Source organism: Zalophus californianus, chromosome 12, assembly GCF_009762305.2.
Source record: "Zalophus californianus isolate mZalCal1 chromosome 12, mZalCal1.pri.v2, whole genome shotgun sequence".
In the NCBI taxonomy this organism is placed as follows: domain Eukaryota; kingdom Metazoa; phylum Chordata; class Mammalia; order Carnivora; family Otariidae; genus Zalophus; species Zalophus californianus.
This window is the reverse complement of record NC_045606.1, coordinates 20,465,376-20,487,840: the sequence shown is the minus strand read 5'-3', so window position 1 is coordinate 20,487,840 and position 22,465 is coordinate 20,465,376. Positions and strand designations below refer to the sequence as shown.

The window sequence follows — 22,465 nt, the reverse complement described above, 5'->3', positions numbered from 1 at the left end:
ACATTTGTTGAAGACATTAGGGAACGCAAAATGGTCTGTGAAAGTTTCTAGACCACTACTGCTTCAGTAAATCGACGATCTGGATGATTACTAGACTAAAAGTACTGAGATACTCAGAAAAAGTCCCAAAAGCTTTCAGTCAGTGACAATATGGCCGAGGACATGCAGGATCGGTCATTAGAACTATCAGTAGCTCTACTGACTACCAGGCAGGGTTTAAGCCAACATGTCATACACAGTCATGCCTGAGATAATAACAAACTCAGAAGCTACACAACTCATCATGTGCCATTCATGAGATCAAGGTTTGGAGGAGGACCCATCTGAGAAGCCCATGGGTTTTGTGCTAGGAAAACCCCCATTCAGGGTTCCTTAGGGCATCCCCTATCTGCAGAGCTCCCATAGGCCACTTATATATGCTCTAAGCCTTCTGCATTTCTTTCAGAACTGAATCACTGAGGCAGAAGATGGTATGGAAGACTAGAGAAAGCAGAGCTCTGGGCAAAGAGAGAAGAAGGATGTGGGTGGTTAAGGCATCCATTCTGGAACGAGCAACAGTGGCTTGAATCCCTGCTCATCTACTTACTGACTGCATGATCTGGGGTAAGTTACTTGACCTACCTGTGCCTCGGTTTCTACATCTGTAAAATAGGACTAATAATACCTATGACAAAGAAGTATGATGAAGATTAAATGAATTAACAGACAAAACACTTAGAACAGTGCCTTGCATATAATAGGTGCTTAGTAAAAGTTAAGGATTATCATTGCCAAGAACTGTTCCTTCTACAAAAGGATGCTAGTACCCCCAGAATGTTTATGGGCAGGAAATAGTCTGATCTGCATTCAGTAATGCCCTTGCAAACAAGCTTCTAGTCCCACACTAAATGTAAAAGGCTCTGCTGTTTTTTCCTCCCTCTTGAAAGTTATAAAGGGACAGCATTCCTTAAAATAAATATACTCTGACACGATCCATAAGCTTTCCAGGCTTAAGGATCTAGATGAGGAACCTAAAAGATCATGGCTCTCTGCAGCTAACCGTTTAATGATGGAGAGGAGAAGAGAAGAAATGATTCAGGGTAGCATCTCAGTTTGCAAAATCCTGGCAAACTCTGGGAAGAAAAAGGAGTAATTTGCCCACAGTAACTATAATTTCTAGGAAATACAATAGCTTACCTTCATTTCTTGCTCTTGGTTTGATGCAGGTAATCCCTGAAGTTTTGCTCCCAATTTGTATATAAAACTGAACGAGTCTGTGGCAGGGGTGGGGGGGGGACACAAACTTCAGTTTACTTACAAATAGGTAAGTTCAGGAGAAATTTAACCTTCTGCGTTTTGACACATTAAAAAAAAGCTTCTGTAATTCCAAAATATTACTTTTAAACACAAAGGGCATATGAGAAGTAGAAACTATATAGATTATATAGCAAGCTAATTGTGTAACCATTTTATAAATGGTTACTTAATAACCATTAATTTTATACAGTAATAATGACTTAAACAAAAGGAAACAGTTGAACTCTACTTCAATGTGATGTCTGATGTAATTTACTCTAATCACTGAAATGCTCATTCCTTAAATCGAGATAATACTATTCTTGGAAATTCAGGATGAGGAAAAATCTAACATCAAGAAGCTGAATGCTACATTAGTTTAGGGCCATATAATTACCTATATTACTGATTTAGACTCAGATGGTTTAATTTTTCACAAATGACACTCAGTGTGATGTAAATTAGGCCTCAGCACACAGTAACCAACAGAGGGGGCCTATGTAACAGGTGCACCTCTGTGAGAACTCGGAAGGGGAGAGATCGAAGGCAGAAAAAAACGTGACACAGAACCCCAGATTTTAGTGAGGACAAGATCTAGAAGTTCCAAATAGTTCTTGAGTTTCCTTTCTTCCGATTCTCAAATAATTTAACTGATAAGACAAAAAGTACAGTTTTATTTTAGGAGTGCTATTTCATTTAAGCAGTTATTTATTTTACCAGTAGGTGTCAGTGTAGGTATTTTAAATTTCTGGAGCAGCTTTTAATAAGCAAATACAAATAAATGTCAATCAATGGAACACATCATTTTCGGACACAGAATTTAAAGTTGAAAAAAAATCTTCATTTCACCTGGCATATATAAACGTAACATCAAACACTGTAGTAACACAGAACTTTAGAAAACCAAGCTGACATACCTTAGACACACGGACTTTAGTGATGTCTGTAGGCTGATTAACGAATTGTGGTATGAATTTTGCAGAAACTATTTTATTATGGCCTTAAAGTTATCCTTCATTTTTACATATCAGAATCTATACAGAGAAGCCTTTTTATGTAAATCTTCAATAACAGCACAGAGACTTTCAGGTTAGACCACAAGGCATGGTAAATATGTTCTCAGAGAAGTGTACCAATAAACTCGGTACCTGATATTCCTGGTGTCCAGAGGGACGGTCCTCGCTTCTCTTTTCCCGGGGCCATTGAAGTAGAGAGATTTGCCATCATTCAGCGTTCCACATCCGGTTCCAACCTGGCCCCCAGTTATCTTGTACCACAGAGGGCTGAGCTTCCCCTCAAACCTATCGAACATCTCACTGTGATTAGGGACATTGGACACACAGGTTCCTTGTGCAGCTTCCGAGAAAAGAAATACATAGGAGAGAGAGGCTTTGTTGAAATCGTTATACGTTAGAAGGCACATTCAGAGCACGGGCTAAGGAAGCATTTCCACAGGTATTAGGGGCATGAAACCACATGGAAATCGGCATCCCACAATTGTCTGTCAGAAATGCAGCCACTTCTACCATCATCAAAAACATGATTCCACCTCTATCATTTTTTACTCATTTGTAGAGAGACTCTGGGAACCACACATTTCCATGGTTCTTTTTTTTTTTTTTAAAGATTTTATTTATTTATTTGAGAAAGAGAGAGAGAGCATGAGAGGAGGGAGGGTCAGAGGGAGAAGCAGACCCCCCGCTGAGCAGGGAGCCCGATGTGGGACTTGATCCTGGGACTCCAGGATCATGACCCGAGCCGAAGGCAGTCGCTTAACCAACTGAGCCACCCAGGCGCCCTCCATGGTTCTTGCTACCAAGAGGATGTGGGCAAACTGAAAAATAGATTTTGTCCGCCATAAAATTCACTCCTTTGTTGTCCTTCTATCAGTGGATCAATAAGGAGAGCTAATCCCAGATTTTAAAAAAAAAACACCCCTGAAACCATGAGTGGCAGGACTCCACAGAAGGCCTGCAATGACATATGTTTGTCTTTGGTCACGCGCCAGATGAAGGGCAGAGCACTGAATCTCTGGGAAGCATCCTTTTGAAGTTGCCTCTAGGAAAGACTCTAAACAAAGATTTTGAAACTTATAACATTTTCTTCAATTTTACTCTTTAATCTCAGCTCCCTTTTTATTTTTGCTTGTAGCAATAGCCAAGGGTAACTGTGGTCAGAAAATATTTCTCTTGTAAAGTTCTCTTTTGGCAGTCTTGGATTTATCATTTCAGACACTGACTTTTACTTTGCACGTATAAAATTACATTTCTTATAAAAAGCAATGTGAAGAGCCCAGAGAGCCCCTTGCAGCCAAGTGGTCAAGGAAGAGCTTAGGTTTGAGTTTTAGAGACTGACTTGCCAGAGTCTGAAGCGTAGCTTCAGCGACTCCTCGCTGCGTGCCCTTGGGAGAGTTACTAAGCCTCTCTGTGTCTCAGTTTCCTCAAATATGAACAAGACAATAACATTATGTCCTATGGCACAGGGTTTTTGTTAGAATTCGGTGAGATGATATAAAAAGCACTTACTATATAGTGCTTGGCATAGAGTAGAGCCGAAAGCAATGTTAACTACTATCACTATTACTAATAAATAAATCTCCTTTAGGGAGTGAAATTGATGTTACTGTGTTTTGTTTTTTTTTTTCCTTAGGCAGCTCAAAACTACAAAATATCTCTTAGCACCTCAAGTGCCCGGGTGGCAAATTCCTATAACTAGGACTTAAAGAAGAATCACCTCAGAATCTATTTCCTTGGAAGAAGTAACATGAAAGACAGTAACTAGAGATGAGTATTTTACAAACAAACCATCAGACACATGTCTGCAGCCTTACCGGTGTACCCCAGGTCACAGAAACACACCCCCGAGACACAGTCCCCGTGGCCACTGCAGTAACTGGGACAAGGCTCAGATATGTACACTCCATCCAAACCAAAGGGAGGCACGTTCTTCTGTGAGCTGCTCTCCTGAATCCATCGGAATCTGGTTTTACTGTTGGGGAAAAACAACACATGTGTTTCTTATACCAATACTGCATACAAAAGCCCTGAAACATAGAAGGGTTCAGAAAAATTCCAGAAAGGTTTCATGTTTATTTGAAAGTCATGGCCACTTGACTGGACACTTAATATTCATAATAAAGTGTCTCTCTCAGAGCTTTCTGGAAACTTGTTGATTTCCTCTTCAGCCTAAATCTTTCAATACCAGGAGGATATCAGATACAGATTTTTGATGGTCAGACACGTATTATAGGTTTTTACTTGTATATTTTCCATCTCATATGCTTTTTTAAAAACTGTATAGACCTTCTTTTTAAAAAATGTTTTATTTTATTTATTTGAGAGAGAAAGCAAGCAAGAGAGAGAGAGAGAGCATGAGCATGGGGAGGGGCGGAGGGAGAGACAGAAGCAAACTCCCTGACAAGCAGGGAGCCCGTGGTGGGGCTGGATCCCAGGACCCCAGGATCATGACCCGCGCCGAAGGCAGACGCTTAACTGACTGAGCCACCCAGGTGCCCCCCATCTCATAAGCTTTTAGTAGTAAAAACCAGAAAGGCATTCCTTTCACGTAGTTAATATTTCATCCTTTCATCACACTGATTTTATGGGCATTTTCAGAAGAGGCTACTTAGGAATTTTTGAGACCTTCACATAGACCGTTCTTTGTTAGGACACATAAGGGGACTCTGGCTATTTGCCACTGACATGATCCTGGCAGGAAAGAGTTAAGTTTGTACTGACAGCGCTCCTCCCACCTGTTGCCTTCCTCTTCACCTCTCAGCTTCAAATCCCTAAGACGTGCATTCTTTGAGCTCTTAGCAACCAGCTGGGCTGCCAACAAATACTGGTGACTGCCAATGAACAAAAGAGGGACCTGGTCCCAGTGCTTCAAAACCTTGGAACACCAGTGCGCTGGGCTGCTGCCTGGTGCTTCTTCCCCCACAACGACAGTCTTGAGGCTGCCAGACTAACACTGATCCCAGTGGCTCTCCAGTCTTTGCGATCCACTCAGCACATCTCTTTCTTCTCAAATATATGGAAACCTGTGCCCATCTATAATGTCACACCAGGAAAACACCTCTTCCTTCTCAGTTCTACCGACATCAAGGAAGGAAGATGGATTAGGTTATCTGGAGTCCAATTAATTTCGCTGCCAATATTTATAGACTTTCGAGTGAATTCAGTTTCTTCGTAAACAAGGGTAAAGAATCTTAAAGATTAATGAAGACTGTCAGACATAACTATAGAAAAAGTCGGTTCCTTCTTCTCTCCATTATTGTTGTGCAAATAATATGGCAGTGTCAGAATGCATTTCTTTCTAGCTCTTCAAATAGCTTTGATTATTTGGCAACACAGAACCATAAACCTGGATTTTATTTTTCTTCATTATTTTAAGTTGCCTACTCCTGGCAAATTTGCGAAATGTGACCCACAATGCTGTTTACTAGGTTTAAGTGTTCAGAGACTAATCACCCATTAATGCAAGTCTTAGCACGCATTCGTCAGTGTGTTAAGAGGAAGGGGAACACATCTTTTATTTCCTTTAAAGCTAATTCAAAATATACTGGTTTTATTTTTTAAGGCAAAAGACAATTGAAATAAGATTAGGAAAACATAAAAGCAAAAAGAAAGAAAGAGAAAAAAGAAAATACAGTGGTTGTGCCATGAACCTTGGGAAAATTCTTCCCATTGGGGTCGGAAGGTTATTTAGGTTGTGAAGATGTTTTTCCTCTCAAAGGAAGGAAATGGAATTGATGAACAGCAGCTTTTGCCAATTGCTGCTTTTAAGGAAAATGCTAAGGCCTCTGTGCCCCTCCCAAAAGATAGGAGTATCCTTTGATAAAAAAGGAAAACATGCCAATTCTCTGATACAAGTCCTCTTAGATTAGAAGTCATTCTTGTCTCTTCTTTTTGTGTTTCTATAATACAGAGAAACATGGATCTACAACTTCTGCCCCATGGAAAGTAAAGAAAGAGGTAGGAACAACTTTCCTCTACCCAAAATTCTCCCATATGGGCCAGATGAGGGCATCTCCATCAAATGCCCTACTTCATGAAAGAGGCAGGCTCAGGTTGAGGCCCAGAAGCATTCAGAAGGTTGAAGAATCTCACCTTTAAGTTGAATTCTAGAAGCTTTGGTAATTTGATAGTAGAAGAAGAGCAAGTGAAACCCTTTGACCCATCTGTTTCTTGGGGTCACTGTAATTTTCATAACAATGAAAGAATCAGGGTCTGGTCTGGCCAGACAGAGGAGGCACCCCCAAGTCTAAGGCTCCCATAGACCCAAGAAGCAGAGTTCACTGTTAGATATTTGAGAACGTGAAAGATCTCAGGAGCTAAGCACAAAGGAATCCATTTTTAAATAAAGAAACAAAACAAAACAAAATGACAAATTATTGGTTAATAGGGTGAGTCCAGGACATGATGAATCATAGCTAAGAGTTCTAACTGGGAGCCCGTGTTTCAAAGTAAAAGGGCAAGAGATTGTACCTCTTTTCCTTCTTTTAATCTCTGCTAGGTGGTTTTTAGTTGGTAGGTGTAAATCAAAGCAAGAAAGTTTTCACTGATCACGACATAAGCAAGTTTTGCTTCATTTAAATTTTTCCCAGTTGTGTCTTGTTCCTGATACCTACTGCTGCCCTCTCCTACTTTCCCTTGCACAGTTTTGGAATTGAGCACAAATAATTTAGAAACCTTGGGGTTGCTGGAATAAGAGGAAGAACTAGTAAGAAATTCACTAAAAAACTGCAGTCATGGAAAGACCATCAGAAGAAGTAGGCCAAAGTGAGGTGGGTGCTTTATTTCTTCCCTGCAGAAACAAGTGGTTTCTGATGGTTAAAAGTTATCTTGCCTGTTTCTTGAAATGTCTTCTAATTCTTTGCCTAAGAGCTATTTTTTATAATAGGATACTTTTCATCACTGTTTCTGAATCTTTGCTTGAAAACCTTTTTTTATACCAGCAAAAATCCACTATGCTTGGGATCCCACATGCTCTTTATTTATAACACCGATGTTACAAGATACCCAGCATGCAGAGAATGTCTTGATTCAGCACCACGAATTCATCATTCTCTCTACATTAGGATATTCACTGCTCACTACTGGAATGGCTTTGTCAACTGAAGACTGGATAACTTTTATCCTTGGGCTAGTTCTTCTCTGGGTACTGATACTCCACATAGGAATACTATGGTGGAACGATGGAGAAGGCTAATCAAAGACAAGCAAAATATTATGCTGTCCACTTACAAAATGAACCTCCAATTGAATCTAGCTGCAGGAACCAGAATGAGCCTGTTATCCATTCTCGTGTGCAGAACCAGGCCTCAAGTGTATCTTACTTTTATTTACTCTTCTTAAACATGAAATAACTTTGAATTTTTAAGCTATAGCAACAGCAACAACAACAACAAAAACAAAAAGAAGTAGGCCAAAGTTAAGCTAATAAGCATGTCTAGATTCCATACAGTTTCTTTTTTAAAGTGGAAGAGATATAGTCTTGAAATTATTAATGCCATCAATGTGTGTGTGCACATGTGTGCATGTGCTATCTGTGCCTTTTCAGGGAGATACAGCAGAATGCAGAAGAATGATTTTTTTTGCTAATAACACTGAATTTATTTTGGAAAACATACTTTAAAAAGGGAGGTATCTTCACTGTAGGTAATCTACCTACTGTTGGTCCTTATTCCTCATTCAACATCCCTTCATTCAATTGGCATTTATCAAGTGCCTCCATCATGCCAGGCATAGTGCTAGGGCTAGGCATATGATGGGAAGCAAAACCCAACATGGTTCCTGCCATTGTGTAGCCCACAGTCAAGTGAGGAAACACATTGGTTAAACCCTGAACGAAGAAATGTAAATGTGCAACCCTGCTTACTACTGCGATTGAGAAGGACATAATGCTAGAAGAGCAACTTTGACCTGATAGTCAGGAAGATCTGGGAAGGATTGGAAGAGATGATGACTGAGGAAAAGACAGTTTAATTTTACGCAATTTTACTAGAAATAAACCACAGTGTGGCTTGACCATTTAAATCATTGAACAAAACTTCCTCTTTGTCTTGCTTTTGTTCACAGGATGCCTGAGTGACCAGGAGAATGGGCTTCTATACCTTCCCCTTCCATCACCACATTTGAGAGAGGTGTTGCACCGGCCTCTCCAACCAAGAAGATTCCTGTGCACCTGCTTGTCCTGTGCAGAGGTGCATGGGTGATGGTGGCAGTGGAGGAGACACTTTGCAGAGTACTAAGCAACTGTGTTTCTAGCACATGCCCTCTTCCCTGTGTCCCACTCCCCCGCCCCAGGAGATATCAATATTTTGCATTCTGCATAGGAAACCTAGAGCAGACTGCATGACATGACATATTGAGTGGTCGGGATGCTGCTGAGTGTCAGGGATACACCAGCATATATCTATTGCCACGGGTATCTCTCCTTTGTAGGTAAGAACTAAGAGAATGAATAGGAAGACAAAATGCTCCTTTGAGAAAATCAGCTTAGAATTATTTGTGAAAGAGCAATGTTCTAGTAACGATTGTAAGCATGTTGCTTCATGGCAAAAGAGCTCCCACTTTTAACAATTTTCACACTTAGGATTCTCAGCTTTCCAACACTGCCTTTGGAGATAGTGGAGTTGAACATATTGCAGAAGAAACAACAACAGCTCTTAAAGTGGACACATATTTCCTACTCTTTAGTAGAGAACTCTTTGTCACGAATGCCATCAGCCAGCAAACTGGATGGAATTCAAATTAACCAGGAAGCTGGACTCTAATGAAGACTATTTCTGCTGAGGTCAAAGACAATATTGATACATTGGGAGCTTCAAAATATTGGCTCACTTTGTGATATTAAGGAAAACCTTCTTTTAGTTCTCATATGTGGCTTAACTGCTACTTTCATAGTCATGTCTTATAGCTGCCCGATATTCCAGTCATTGCAGGAAATAATCCACCTGCTGCTCCCCAGCTTCATGGCACGCTGTACTATCTATTTGGAAGAGCTGTAATTGGGTCAAAGTTTCAGAAAAGCACCAGGGGAGGAAGGCAGTGGTAATGGTGAAGACTAGAGGGCTGCACTGCTGTGCCCAGCTTGCGATGGGCAGAAAGCAGGATGAGATGGCTATCAGGGTACAAACACAGATAAATTCTCATGGCAAAGGAAAGATGCCTCAGAGGGTGAACCCTACAGAGCAGAGCTAATAACTGAGAGGAACAGTAGATTAGGGAACCACTCCTAAAGAGCAGAATTTAATCAAGGCAACCTTCTTGTCCTGGACATTGCTCATGGAGGAGGGAGTCCTAATAATAAGTATCTTGCTGGCTTTTAGAATTCCTTTTGGCCAGTGGCTGCCATGTGCTTCCCATTCCCTACCCCTTTTCTGAGTGGAAGTATCTATTGTACTTATCCTGTCAGTGTCTCACCACTGTATATAGGGTATGGATAATTGTCTGTTTAGTTCATAGGCCTCTAGATCGAGGGAAGCCATATCTAGGGAGCCACGGCCATACCCTGACCTGATAGAGATCATGAGATCAGTGACTGAGTGCCTGATGCTGTGATGGGATGACACTTGGGAAGTCTAGAGAGAAGAGTGAATGTATCTGGCTGTGGGAGAGACGTGACTTGCAGGAGCTAGGACAAACTATCACAGATAGCCCCCCAATGAATCACACCTCCTTGTGTACCTGTTCCTCTGTAGTCTGACTTTTCTGCACTTCCTATCAAAAAGGGGAGTCTGTTTTCCCATATTTTGAATCTAGACTGGCCTTGTGAGTTGCTTTGACCAGGAGGATGTGGCAAATAAGATAAAGTCTTGCAGCTTTTACTTCTGTTCTCTTGGAACTCTAGAACCACCAACTGTGAAAAATACTGGGCTGAAGATGACACAGAGAGAAAGGTCCTGCTGAGCCCAAACACTAACTGACCCACCAATTAAATGCAGTTACATGATGGAGCTCGGACAGCAGCAGCAGGACTACCCAGATAATCCACAAAACCATGAGAAAGTCAATCATTGTTGCTTTTGTCTGGAGAGACAAGTTTGGGAAAGACAGGCTGCATAGCAATAGATAACTGTACAAATATTATCCTAGGCTGTATTCAGTAATATAAACAAGGAGTAAGGATGATTTTTTAAAAAGTCATGTATCCAGGCGCCTGGGTGGTGCAGTCGGTTAAGCATCCAAATCTTGGTTTCGCCTCAGGTCATGATCTCAGGGTTGTGATCTCAGGGTCGTGACATATAGCCCTGAGTCAGACTCAGCACTCAGCAGGGAGTCTGTTTGGGATTCTCTCTCTCCCTCTCCCTCTGTTCCTCCCCCTGCTTGAGTGCTCTCTCTCTCTCTCAAATAAACAAACAAATAAATAAAATCTTAAAAAGAAATGCATCTATGCATCCCTGATTACTTTTTCCTTCTACTGGTTAAGAGATGATAAGATCTGGAATGGCTGCCTTGGATCCAGAGATGAAAGTGCTGTGCTCAGAACGGCAGAACCACCCTGTTAGCTCTGAACTGCTCACCTCTGGGCTGTGATAGGAGAAAGAATTTCTATCTTGTTTAAGCCTTGTTAAACATTTGTATTTGTTTCTCTGTTACAGCAGCTGGGCCTGTTCTACCTAAGGCACAGTGCAAGTCAAATTCTTAAATTTTTTAAGATTTCACCAAAGATGGCCAACCCATCAACTTTGCCACCATACATCAAATCATCTGAGTCTCTCTTTAAGTTCTTTGTAGTAACAAAGAACACCGGCATATAAAGACAAAAAATTACTTACAGGTGGACTTAGATCCACTGACTGACAAACTCTTTCTTGGAATAATTGGTATTTAAAGACTATGCTTCAAAGTTTAGTAGATTAACCCAGAAACTTATACATCCTTGGCTAAACAAGTTCTCTCCCTATCTGGGAAGTTTGTATACCAAAGTGTGGGGTGTAATTTTTGAGAGATGCACACCTAAGTAATGAGCGAGGCAGAGAACATAACCAGCTTATCTAGCTAGATGATGCACAGTAAGTTCAGTGATCAATCTGGTAAAAGATGTCACATCCAGAATGGTCTCCAAGAACTTTATGAATAAACCACTCCTCTAGATTGCTAAACTTTTACCACTGTATCTGTCAGAATGAGATCAGTTACTCCTCAGTGACAAACAATCCCCAATCCCAGTGGCTTGACTCAACAAAAGTCTATTTCTTGCTTATGCAAGTATGTCCAGTGTAGGTGGGCAAGGAAGTCTGCTTGTTGTAGACAGTCAGGGACCCAGACTGATGTAAACTACGTCTCCAAACATGCTTTCAAAAGCAGAGAACATGGCAAAATGCACACGGGCTCTTAAAAATCACACATTTCATTTCCATTCACATTTTATTAGGCCATGTCAAACTTTAAAATGTGTGAGGAAAATATAAATCCTACTATATTCTAGGAAGGAAGCAAGCTGGAAATACTGCTAAACGGCACTAATGAATATTCCAAGTGTATACTAAGTCATGACCAGAAAGCAGTATAAGTAGATTTATAGCATCTAGGCTTTGCAGAAATGCCTTAACTTAGTCACAATTTAATGCTACACTCTGGGATTCAATTAAGAAGTGTCCACTTGAAGAATGTTTCTTTATCTTTCATAAAATGATAGAGTTAAACCTACTGATCTCTGTGTTATCTACCTTACCTGGCACAAGAATATCTATGCATGCTATATATTTATTCTAGAATGCTGAGCAAGGAAAAAAATTGTATCTTTTTCTTAAAAATCAGAATGCATTTTTTTCTTTTTACCCAAACACGAGAACTAAATGACCCTGCGTTTTCTCCCTTTGTGCTAGGCTGCTAGAAAAGAGAGTTAAATTTATTGCCCTATTAATGAAACTAATTCACTTTAAGTTTCCTTTATCCATTTATTTCATTTCTCTGTCAAATGATTTTTAATCTTTCTATTATTTTAATAGTCATTTAAAGGGATCTTTTATATTACAAGATATCTCAAATTGTCCACACAGGGAGGCATTAAATTATCCAAAATCTCTATAAAGTGAAAGTCAGACATAATAATGACTTGTGACTCTTAGCTTTTAACATCTTTTGTTCACTGCTGTACTCCCAGTGCCCAGAACAGTGCTCAATAAATACTCGTTGAGTGAATGAATAAATGAGTAAGTCTGTTTGCCAAGCATGCAGGGGGTACATGCATGTGCGCCTATGCACACACTCCTACTTTGGGAATTTTGCCCCAGGGCTCTTTGCCCCAAGAGTCATTTTGTGACTACATATAGCTAGACTATATGAATTCTTGTAGGTTACCGGAATGATGATATTGAGATAAATCTATGCTCCCAAGAAATAACGCCTATGGCACATAATAAGAACGGTCACTTTACCTGGATGCAAGAGACCTTGGAATGACAATGGTGATTCTTGTCCATTCCTCAAAGTCCCCCGTGTGATACATGGTGGGCTCACTTAGTTCCCTGGAGTTGCCTTCACATCCTTTGCCTGCAGAAGCTGGGTAACAGCCTTCTTTCACCAGAAACCAGGACATACCCGCATCATGAGAGTACTGAAGAAGAACTGGGGCAGCACTGCTGAACTGATTGGCACACCCTATGTTTAGCTGTCAAAAGGAAAGACAGGATTATCCAAGGTTTTGGTTCCAAGTTATCACTTAACACATTAGGTCCTACAGCAGCCAGGGTTCTTGCTACCGAATCTGCCTTATACTGACAACGATAAGACTTTCAGTCTCAATTCCAACAAAGACCCTTCCACAGGTTCTAGAAATCTTTAGGTGAACAACAGGTGCTTTTTAAGAAAAGCTGGGCCAGGCACCATTTTGTGGATTTCTTGGGATTATAGGAGGGAAATGGGAAGCAGGGTATCTGCGATGTTGGAGCCAGGGATAAAATCCAAGAAGCCAAGAAATGGCTTTCTTCTCTCATTCCAGGCATATGAACAGAGGGAAGCAGAAGATGAAGAGCTATCCTCTTCAGAACAAGAAGGTTACCTGAAAGAGGGTTACCCTCCCTGTTTTCCATGGAATAAGCATCTTTACTCTATTTTCTTGCCAAAACTCAGTAAGAAATCATTGCCAACTTAGATCAAAGAGCTAAGCCTTTGCCACTGCATCAAATAAACAAAGTAATCTAGAAATAAAACAATTATTGTCCTGGGTACCCATGTAGTAGAATGTCATCATAGAATTAACAACATGAAAAAACTTGAAAAAAAAAAAGAAAAGAAAAGTAACTTAAATCCCAATGGCCTAGCACAAGTGTTTTTATTTTTTCTGTTTTCTCCTCTAAATTTTAGAAAGAAGTGTATATTTTGGTCATATAGTTGAAGTTATCACACTTCTAGAACTTTCCTTCTACTTTCCATTTAACCTATTATTTTATTATTATATGTGGCATTGCAAAGACTGTATATCTTTTTCTTCAGTTGATCTCTTATCACTAGATAAATTTCTAGTAGTAGTATTACTAAGTCAAAACATAGAAACACTTAAAACTTTTTATTTATATGTGTTCATTTTTAATCAATTCAAACAAATCAGTTTTACCACAGCTTTGAATATTATTCAAGTTTAAAACAGTTTCTTTCTAAATTGGTAAATGTATAAATGATTTTATTACTGTTTTAGTTGCTATTTTTCAGTAATTATAAATGTCAAGCTCTTTTCCTGATATTTATTTAATTATATGCTATCTTATATGAATGACCTATTCATATCTTATTTCATTTGTTGGTGGGAGCCACCATAGAATTTAATTGTATAAGACTATAGATAAGAACAGTCAAATTTTATAGAAAAGAAACACTGAAGTAAGCACTCAAAGGAACATGATCATGACCACAGAATAAAGAATGAAGGAAAGGTAGGGCTGTAGGCAAATAATATTGGCCCAGAGCTCAAGAGGTCAACCACTTTATCCTTGTGACTACTGGTAGCCTGATCCAGTCTTTCAAAAGAAGATTCTATATTTTCCTTATTCCATACTCACAGCTAGAAAGCATTTCTCAGAAGGATTTGTAATTGGGCTTGTAGAAATTTTACTGTGATACATTTATCAAAGTTTCTATAGTTCAAAGTCAACAATAATAAGCGAAGACTTGACAATTTCTGATGCATGATTAAACTCTTCTAACACAAATTCCTTTTATTTTTTTTTAATTTTTAAGATTTTATTTATTTGACAGAGAGAGAGACAGCGAGAGAGGCAACACAAGCAAGGGGAGTGGGAGAGGGAGAAGCAGGCTTCCCACCGAGCAGAGAGCCCAATGCTGGGCTCGATCCCAGGACTCTGGGATCATGACCTGAGCCGAAGGCAGACGCTTAACGTCTGAGCCACCCAGGCGCCCTGACAAATTCCTCTTATTACGCATAAGCAAGCATAGCTTTCGGTTGGTGTATGGTGACAGTAATTACAATAGGCACACACAGTTAGCTTTTCATCGTAGACCTCTTACGACTGCTGTTGTTTCTAAAGTAGGCAAGTCTCGAGAACCTTCAGTTCTCAAGTCTGTGCCTTTTTTAATTGATCATTTAGCCTGCCTCTTAACTGTCAGTGTTTTCTAGTATTCAATTCTCGGCTTTCTTATCTTTTTAGTCTATACATGCTCCCAAATCTCATTCACAATCATCATTTCAAATCCCTTCTGTATCTGTAACTCCCAGACCAGGCCCCTCTCCAGCTCTCTGGAAATGTCCAGAACTGATTCCTGCCATTTCGCCTTCAGCAGTCCCCAGGGACCCCTCGTTCCACAGGTCCAAGTCTGCTCTCATCATCTGCCACCCTCACACAAATCCTCCTCTGACTGTATCTCCAGTTTCAGTGACTGGAGCCAGAATGGAGTCATTCTCAACTCCATTCTATCATCCAACAGGTCACCAGAACCTGTTGACTATGCCCCTTTAACATCTCTCAGATCCATCTCCTTATTTTTATAATCCCATGAAATGCCTTAATCTGGCCTCCTCATTTCTTCCTTTGATGACTGCTCTAGCATCCCTTCTTTGCTCAGAGTATATTCCACAACGGAGCACTTCTCTCCTTTCTGCTACCTGTCTCTCCGTTCTGTCTCTTTGTGCTCTAATCGCAATGGCGTCCTTGTGATTTTCTGAACTTTTCCAAGCACACTCTGGATTCAAAGGCTTTGTACTTTTTGTGCCCTGTGCCTCGAATGTGCTTTCCCAGATAGCTACGTGACTCACCCTCTTAACTTTTATAGGTCTCAGCTTAAAAGTCATTTTATTAGTGAGGGAACCTGACAACCCTTTATAAAATAATAATTACCCTGCACCGCACTCTCTATTCCTATTTATTTTCATAGCCTACAACAGAGCCTGGTGCAGAGTAAAGGCTTTATAAATACTTGTTGAATAAATGAATAAATGTACTTGTTGATTACAGTTTCTCCTCTTGTTAAGTCAACACCCATACTGCTGCCAGAATGACCTCTCTAAAACAGGTCTGATTCTTGCACTTAATGGATTAAAAATCTTCCATGACTCATTGCTCTTGGGTTATTGTCCAAGTGGCTTAGTGTATCATATAAAACCAGTTAGGATCAACTTTCTCTCTTACCTCTATGGCACATACTCCAAGCTCCTGAAAGTTTCCAAATTGTCTATTCTCATTTGCACTTTCATGTATTTTCATATATTTGCACATTCTGTTCCCTCTAACTGGAATTGTTCCCCCCTCCATTGTTCATCTGGCTAAATCTGTATTTCTGGAAACTTTCCATTTCAATTTATCCTTCCTTCCGTCCATCCATCCAACCATCCATCTATTCATCCATCCAACTAACAGTTGTTTTTGGAGCACCTGCCAGGCCCTATGCCAGGTACTCTCATAGCATCCAGAGCCTATTTCTACTACAACACTCCTGTGATAATGACTGTTCTCTTTTCTGGCTCACTTGATAGTTTCTGAGCTCCTTGAGGGCTAGGGCCATATTTTTCATGTCTATATTCCTAGCAACTAGTGTTTGACAAATGGCACACAGTTACAAAAAAAATGTACCAGCACTGTGTACAAATGACACCAAGTTCTTGTCACAGATTCCAAATATACATTAATCATCAATTCCCAAGTGACCCATAACACATATCTACTATCAACTAATGGTCACAATCAAAAGTTTTCTGCTGATGTGATTTGAGAATTGAGATTCTCAACACATTGTGCATTCTTACTGGTTAAGTACTTGGAACATTTAATAATGTTTGCTTGATTTAGATTTTTTAAACATCAGAATATCATCTTGCAGATTTTAACACCTACACTACCATGATTTTGTGACTAATTAAATCAAAAAGGTGTCAGGTGAGAAACAGCATAGTATTTCAGCCAATGTATTTGCTATTGCTGTTATTTTGTTACCATTTTAAGGCAGTACCAACGAATTAATACCGAGTCATATACTGCTATTAATGGTTTTTTCATGGTAGTTTAGCGTCAAACTCTAAACAGAGAAGGATAACATTTCACTAATTTTATTTATGACTAACATTCCTTGTTTACAGACCTGTGGAAATGATATTTGAAGAGCTGCCTATAAACATCTGATCTCTTTAATAATTCCATTTGTAAATTATTTACCATCTCCATCCTGCCATTATGTAAGGACCATGTAGTTGTGCTAGCTCATTAAAACTGCATTACTTTCGACCCCAGAATTCACCAATGGGACTTTATTATAAACAAAATGAAATTTTGATTAGGCTTCTGAAAAAAGAGCTTGTCAAAGTAAATACTTGCTATACACGTTGACATGTTATCACAGTGCTGAAAAACAGCAAGCTTTTAAGAGAACAGTGATAATTAAGGTACGACTTTACTAAATCAAAGGAAGGGCAATTGTTTGAAAGTACTATAGTAAAACCACAAAATAACTCAGAAGTCCAAAAAGCACTCATAAACTGAAAAAGAGAGCTTCTCTCTTACCATTCAGAAGCATGGGATTCATTAAGTCACAATCAGACTGAAAATCTAAAAGTCAGTTTTCAAACTGACCAGTTTTTGTCCTTGTGGGCAGAGCTAACTGGACAGCTGTGCCATTCTAAGATCATCGAACCTCTTTCAGGTGAGTCCCTTCCTTAAGAGAGTTTGAAAAATGTGTGTCCTTTCGATTTCGCTTATGGGTCTGGAAGATGTTCTATTCTTTGACCTGCCCTGGGAGGAGATCTGTGCATAAATACCTTGAACTGTAGCACATATCCAGGTTTCAAAGTCAAATCTCGAGTTACTGCAAATCGATCCCCGTCTGATTTTCCAAATACCATGGCTGATGGTGTGGCAGAGCAGAAAGTTTCATTTTTAACCATCCCTTCATTAGCCAGCATCAACCACACACTCATTTGATTCATCGGGTAATCAAAAGCCGGCTTCTCATAAAAGTTCTAAGAGAAACAATGCAGACAACACAGAAAGGCAGTTGGATAACTTTGAAAACGAGAAAGGGATTTTTAGTTCATGATATGCAGGGCTATGTACCATTTGTATTTCTAGGAAAATACAGCAGAATCTCTAAATTATTATTTTTTTACTGCCACAAACTTTTTTTCCTGATGATTTAACAACAGAAAATATTTTGCTACTATGTATCTAATTTTATAAACAGTAATAATCGTGCTTGACGCCTTGGCCAGACTTCCTAGTCTTTTTATATCTATCTATCTATCTGTCTATCTATCTATCTATCTGTCTATCTATCTATCTATCTATCTATCTATCTATCTATCTATCTATCTATCTATCTATCATCCGTCTATCTATCTAAATAATCTGTGAACTGGTAGCATAGAGAGATAACAGAACAATTAAGTGCAAATCAGAAAAGTAAGTACGAACACTGAAAACTTATATTACTTATAACTTAGGTTCAAGGGTCAAGCACTAAATCTTTGGGGGAAGTGAGAAGTGCTTTAATCCCATCTACTCTTACAATCCTGTCTTCTTGGAGCTCAGACATAAGAAAGATACCTGAGGTAAAGTTGGGTTCACAATCGGGATGACCTGCTTTTGCTTCTCTGACAGGATGATGATGTCATCGACGGCCCACTGGTCATAGCCCTCGCCCGAGAACATAGGCTGCCACCAGCGAAACCTGGTGCAAGGGGTCTTAGCAGCAGCTGGCAGCTCCAGGTAGACGAATCTGCATAAAAGCAAATCATTTATGGCTGTAAAGGAAAAGCTGTGTTCTTAGCAGCTGTTAAAATAACAAGAATAGCAATAAGAGAAAGTTCAGTTTTGTTTGGTCTCTTGATATTTTTGAAAAGTTTCTAAGTTTATTTTTAAGATTTTATTTACTTGAGAGAGAGAGAGACAGAGTGAGAGCGAGCAGAAGTGGGGAGAGAGAGAAGCAGACTCCCGGCTGAGCAGGGAGGTCGGGCTCGATCCCAGGACTCTAAGATCATGACCTGAGCCAAAGGCAGTTGCTTCAGCATCTGAGCCACCCAGGTGCCCCCCAAAGTTTCCAAGTTTAGAGAGATTAAGAGGTTTAAAATCTTAAGTGCCTTTAGTCCTGCTCATGTTTTATTCCATTTGGAATTGTACTTTTTGGAAGCAAATATTTCTACTAAGTTTGATTTACTGAACAGTCGTTTGATTACCACAACAATGGTATCACATTTTTTAAGAAAAACCTCGAAAAAAACTGTACCTTTGTATGTTATTACATTAAAATAGCATTAGTTTTTTCCAAAGCAGTTCTTATTGTGCGTTAATAGGAATTAAAAATGAAACAGAAAATCACCCATAATCTTCTGCATGGGGTTAACCTCTGTTAACACCTTGACGTATATCATGAAAGCATGTAATCTTTTACATAGGTGAGATATATGTAAAATACAGTTTTTATTTCAGTTTCAAATTTCATATTATATCATAAGTACATTCTCATGTCAGTATGATTCTTTTTTTTAAAGATTTTATTTACTTATTTGTCAGAAAGAGAGAGAAAGAGAGAGAGAGCACAAGCAGGGGGAGCAGTAGAGGGAGAGGGAGAAGCAGACTCTCCGCTGAGCAGGGAGCCCAATGTGGGACTAGATCCCAGAACCCTGTGATCATGGCCTGAGCCAAAGGGAGACGCTTAACTGAGCCACCCAGGCATCCCTAATTATTTCTTAAAATCATTTTACTGTCTATATATTTTTATGACACAGACATACTATTGTTTTACTTTTCCCTGTTATAAATAATTCTGTAATGAAAATCTTTATGCATGAAGCTTTAGCTACACCTCAGTTTTTCTTTTTCTTATGCATAAAGCTTTAGCTACACCTCAGTTTTTCTTTTTCTTTTTTTAAGATTTTATTTATTTATTTGACAGAGAGAGACAGCGAGAGAGGGAACACAAGCAGGGGGAGTGGGAGAGGGAGAAGCAGACTCCCCGCTGAGCAGGGAGCCCGATGCCAGGCTCGATCCCAGGACCCTGGGATCACGACCTGAGAGGAAGGCAGATGCTTAACGACAAAGCCACCCAGGTGCCCCCTCACTCTTTCTTTCTTTCTTTTTTTGTGTACTACATAATATAATTTATTTATGTATTTATTTATTATTAACATATAATGTATTGTTTCAGGGGTACAGGTCTGTGATTCATCAGTCTTACACAATTCACAGTGCTTACCATAGTACATACCTTCCCCAATGTCCATCACCCAGCCACTCCTTCCTCCCACCCCCTCCACTCCAGCAACCCTCAGTTTGTCTCCTCAGATTAAGAGTCTCTTATGGTTTGTCTCCCTTTCTGATTTCGTCTTGTTTCATTTTTCCTTCCCTTCCCCTATGATCCTCTTTATTGTTTCTCAAATTCCACATATCAGTGAGATCTTATAATTATCTTTCTCTGATTGACTTATTTCACTTAGCATAATACCTTCTGGTTCCATCCATGTCATTGCAAATGGCAAGATTTCATTTTTTTGATGGCTGCAAAATATTCCATTGTGTGTGTGTATATATGTGTATATATATGTATATATATACACATATATACCATATATATATATATATATATATATATAAAGATTTCATTTTTTGATGGCTGCAAAATATTCCATTGTGTGTGTGTGTGTGTGTGTGTGTGTGTGTGTATACCACATCTTCTTTATCTATTCATGTCGATGGATATCTAGGCTCTTTCCACAGTTTGGCTATTGTGGACATTGCTGTTACAAACATTGGGGTGCATGTGCCCCTTCGGATCCCTACATTTGTATCTTTGGGGTAAATACCCAGTAGTGCAATTGCTGGATCGTATGGTAGCTCTATTTTCAACTGTTTGAGGAACCTCCATACTGTTTTCCAGAGTGGTTGCACCAGCTTGCATTCCCACCAACAGTGGAGGAGGGTTCCCCTTTCTCCACATCCCCGCCAACATCTGTCGTTTCCTGAATTGTTAATTTTAGCCATTCTGACGGGTGTGAGGTGGTATCTCACTGAGGTTTTGATTTGGATTTCCCTGATGCCGAGCGATGTTGAGCACCTTTTCATGTGTCTGTTGGCCATTTGGATGTCTTCTTTGGAAAAATGTCTGTTCATGTCTTCTGCCCATTTCTTGATTGGATTCTTTGTTCTTTGGGTGTTGAGTTTGATAAGTTCTTTATAGATTTTGGATACTAGCCCTTTATCTGATACTCAGTTTATTTCTTTAGGGAAAATTCCTAGCAATGGAATTATCAGGCTGAATGAACTAGGCATGTTTAAGGCTCTCGCTTTTTCCAAATTTCCTCCTGGAACAGTCCTACAGTTTGCAGAAGGACACGAGAGCACCTGTCTTGCTGCTCCCGTGTGGAGACAGCACTGGTGTTATTATTAAAAAATGACCACCAGACTGTTGAAAAATGGTATCTTTTTATTGCAACAGAGGTTGGCTATTATTCATATTTTATTAAACCTCTAGGCTTAATTAAACCTCTTTTGTAACATTGACTCACTTCTTTTACCCATTTTTTAAAGCTCTTCACAGGAACATCAGCCCTCTGTTTCTCATATTGGTGGAAAATATTTTCTCAGTTTTTTTTTCTTTCACTGTTTTCTGTTTTCTTTGACAGAGATGTGTTACATGTGTATGTAGTTTTATGTCTGCAAGTAGTATATTTCTATGTGAGTAGCCCTTTTCTCTGTTAATTCTTCCATTGTATTTGTGTTTAGGAAGTTTAAGTCTCTTTCTAAGATCAGATACTCACTTAAATGTTTAAATCTTTAACCAGTCTGGCGCCTGGGTGGCTCAGTTGGTTAAGCGACTGCCTTTGGCTCAGGTCATGATCCTGGAGTCCCGGGATTGAGTCCCACATCAGGCTCCCTGCTCGGCAGGGAGTCTGCTTCTCCCTCTGACCCTCTTCCCTCTCGTGCTCTCTATCTCTCATTCTCTGCTCTCAAATAAATAAATAAAATCTTTAAAAATAAATAAATAAATCTTTAACCAGTCTTTAACAGTTTTTGATGGGGTCAGGTAATAATCTAAATAGATAATTTTCCCCAAGAGCCTACCCATTTTTTTCTAACACCACTTGATTTTTCACTGATAGTTCATGTACCTTGTTTTAATATACATATTTTTACATATATGTGAGTCAATTTCTAGGTCATCCATTTGCCTTCATTGTTTGTTCTATCCATGCACCATTTAAATTATTTAGGCTATACAGTGTATGTTTTAAAATCATGTAGGGCATTCCTCTATTTTTTTCCCAAAAGTTTAAGCTTTTTTGCCAGTTTGTATTTCTAGATAAAAAAGTTCCCCAAAACACATCACTAAGATTTTCATTGGAATTGCATGAGATATAAATTAAGAGATTATCTTCATATCACAATACTTAGTTTTCCTACCCAGAGATGTGTTATTTTCCATTTATTTGTTTTCTTTTATATCTCTGAGGGAAGTTTTGAAGTTTCGTAGTTCTTCTTTACAGAGATGCTCAGTACTGTTGGTTAAAGTTATTCCTTATATTTATGTATTTGCCACCATGAATGGGGTCTTTTTCTGATATCTCCCAACTCAAAATTTCCCCACCATTTTAGTGTCATAGAACTCTTTGAGAATGTGGTGAAATATTCTGGCCCTAAAGAAAAATTCCCATAAATAAAAGCTGAATATTTCTGAAATTTAAAAAAGCTACTGAATTTCTGTTTGTCTATACAGTAATCTAGTCACTTTACTGAATGTTGAATAAT

General features: G+C 39.3%; 1 protein-coding gene and 1 long non-coding RNA gene across 3 annotated transcripts in view; one reads left to right on the top strand and one right to left on the bottom strand.

Annotated features, from left to right (window-relative positions):
• RELN (reelin) overlaps positions 1-22,465 on the bottom strand; it is a 492,672-nt gene that overhangs the window by 89,822 nt on the left and 380,385 nt on the right. For both annotated transcript variants that reach the window (XM_027573967.2, XM_027573968.2), the window contains exons 26-31: positions 18,269-18,440; positions 17,485-17,685; positions 12,662-12,894; positions 4,106-4,263; positions 2,424-2,631; positions 1,177-1,253 (exon numbers count right to left, since the gene is read on the bottom strand). In XM_027573967.2, coding sequence (XP_027429768.2) covers positions 1,177-1,253; positions 2,424-2,631; positions 4,106-4,263; positions 12,662-12,894; positions 17,485-17,685; positions 18,269-18,440 — 1,049 coding nt within the window. The remainder of the gene's footprint in view (positions 1-1,176; positions 1,254-2,423; positions 2,632-4,105; positions 4,264-12,661; positions 12,895-17,484; positions 17,686-18,268; positions 18,441-22,465) is intronic.
• LOC113911407 lies at positions 523-8,438 on the top strand. Its single transcript, XR_003516459.1, has 4 exons — positions 523-603; positions 6,202-6,248; positions 6,935-7,060; positions 8,355-8,438. It is a non-coding gene; the product is annotated as an uncharacterized LOC113911407 (long non-coding RNA).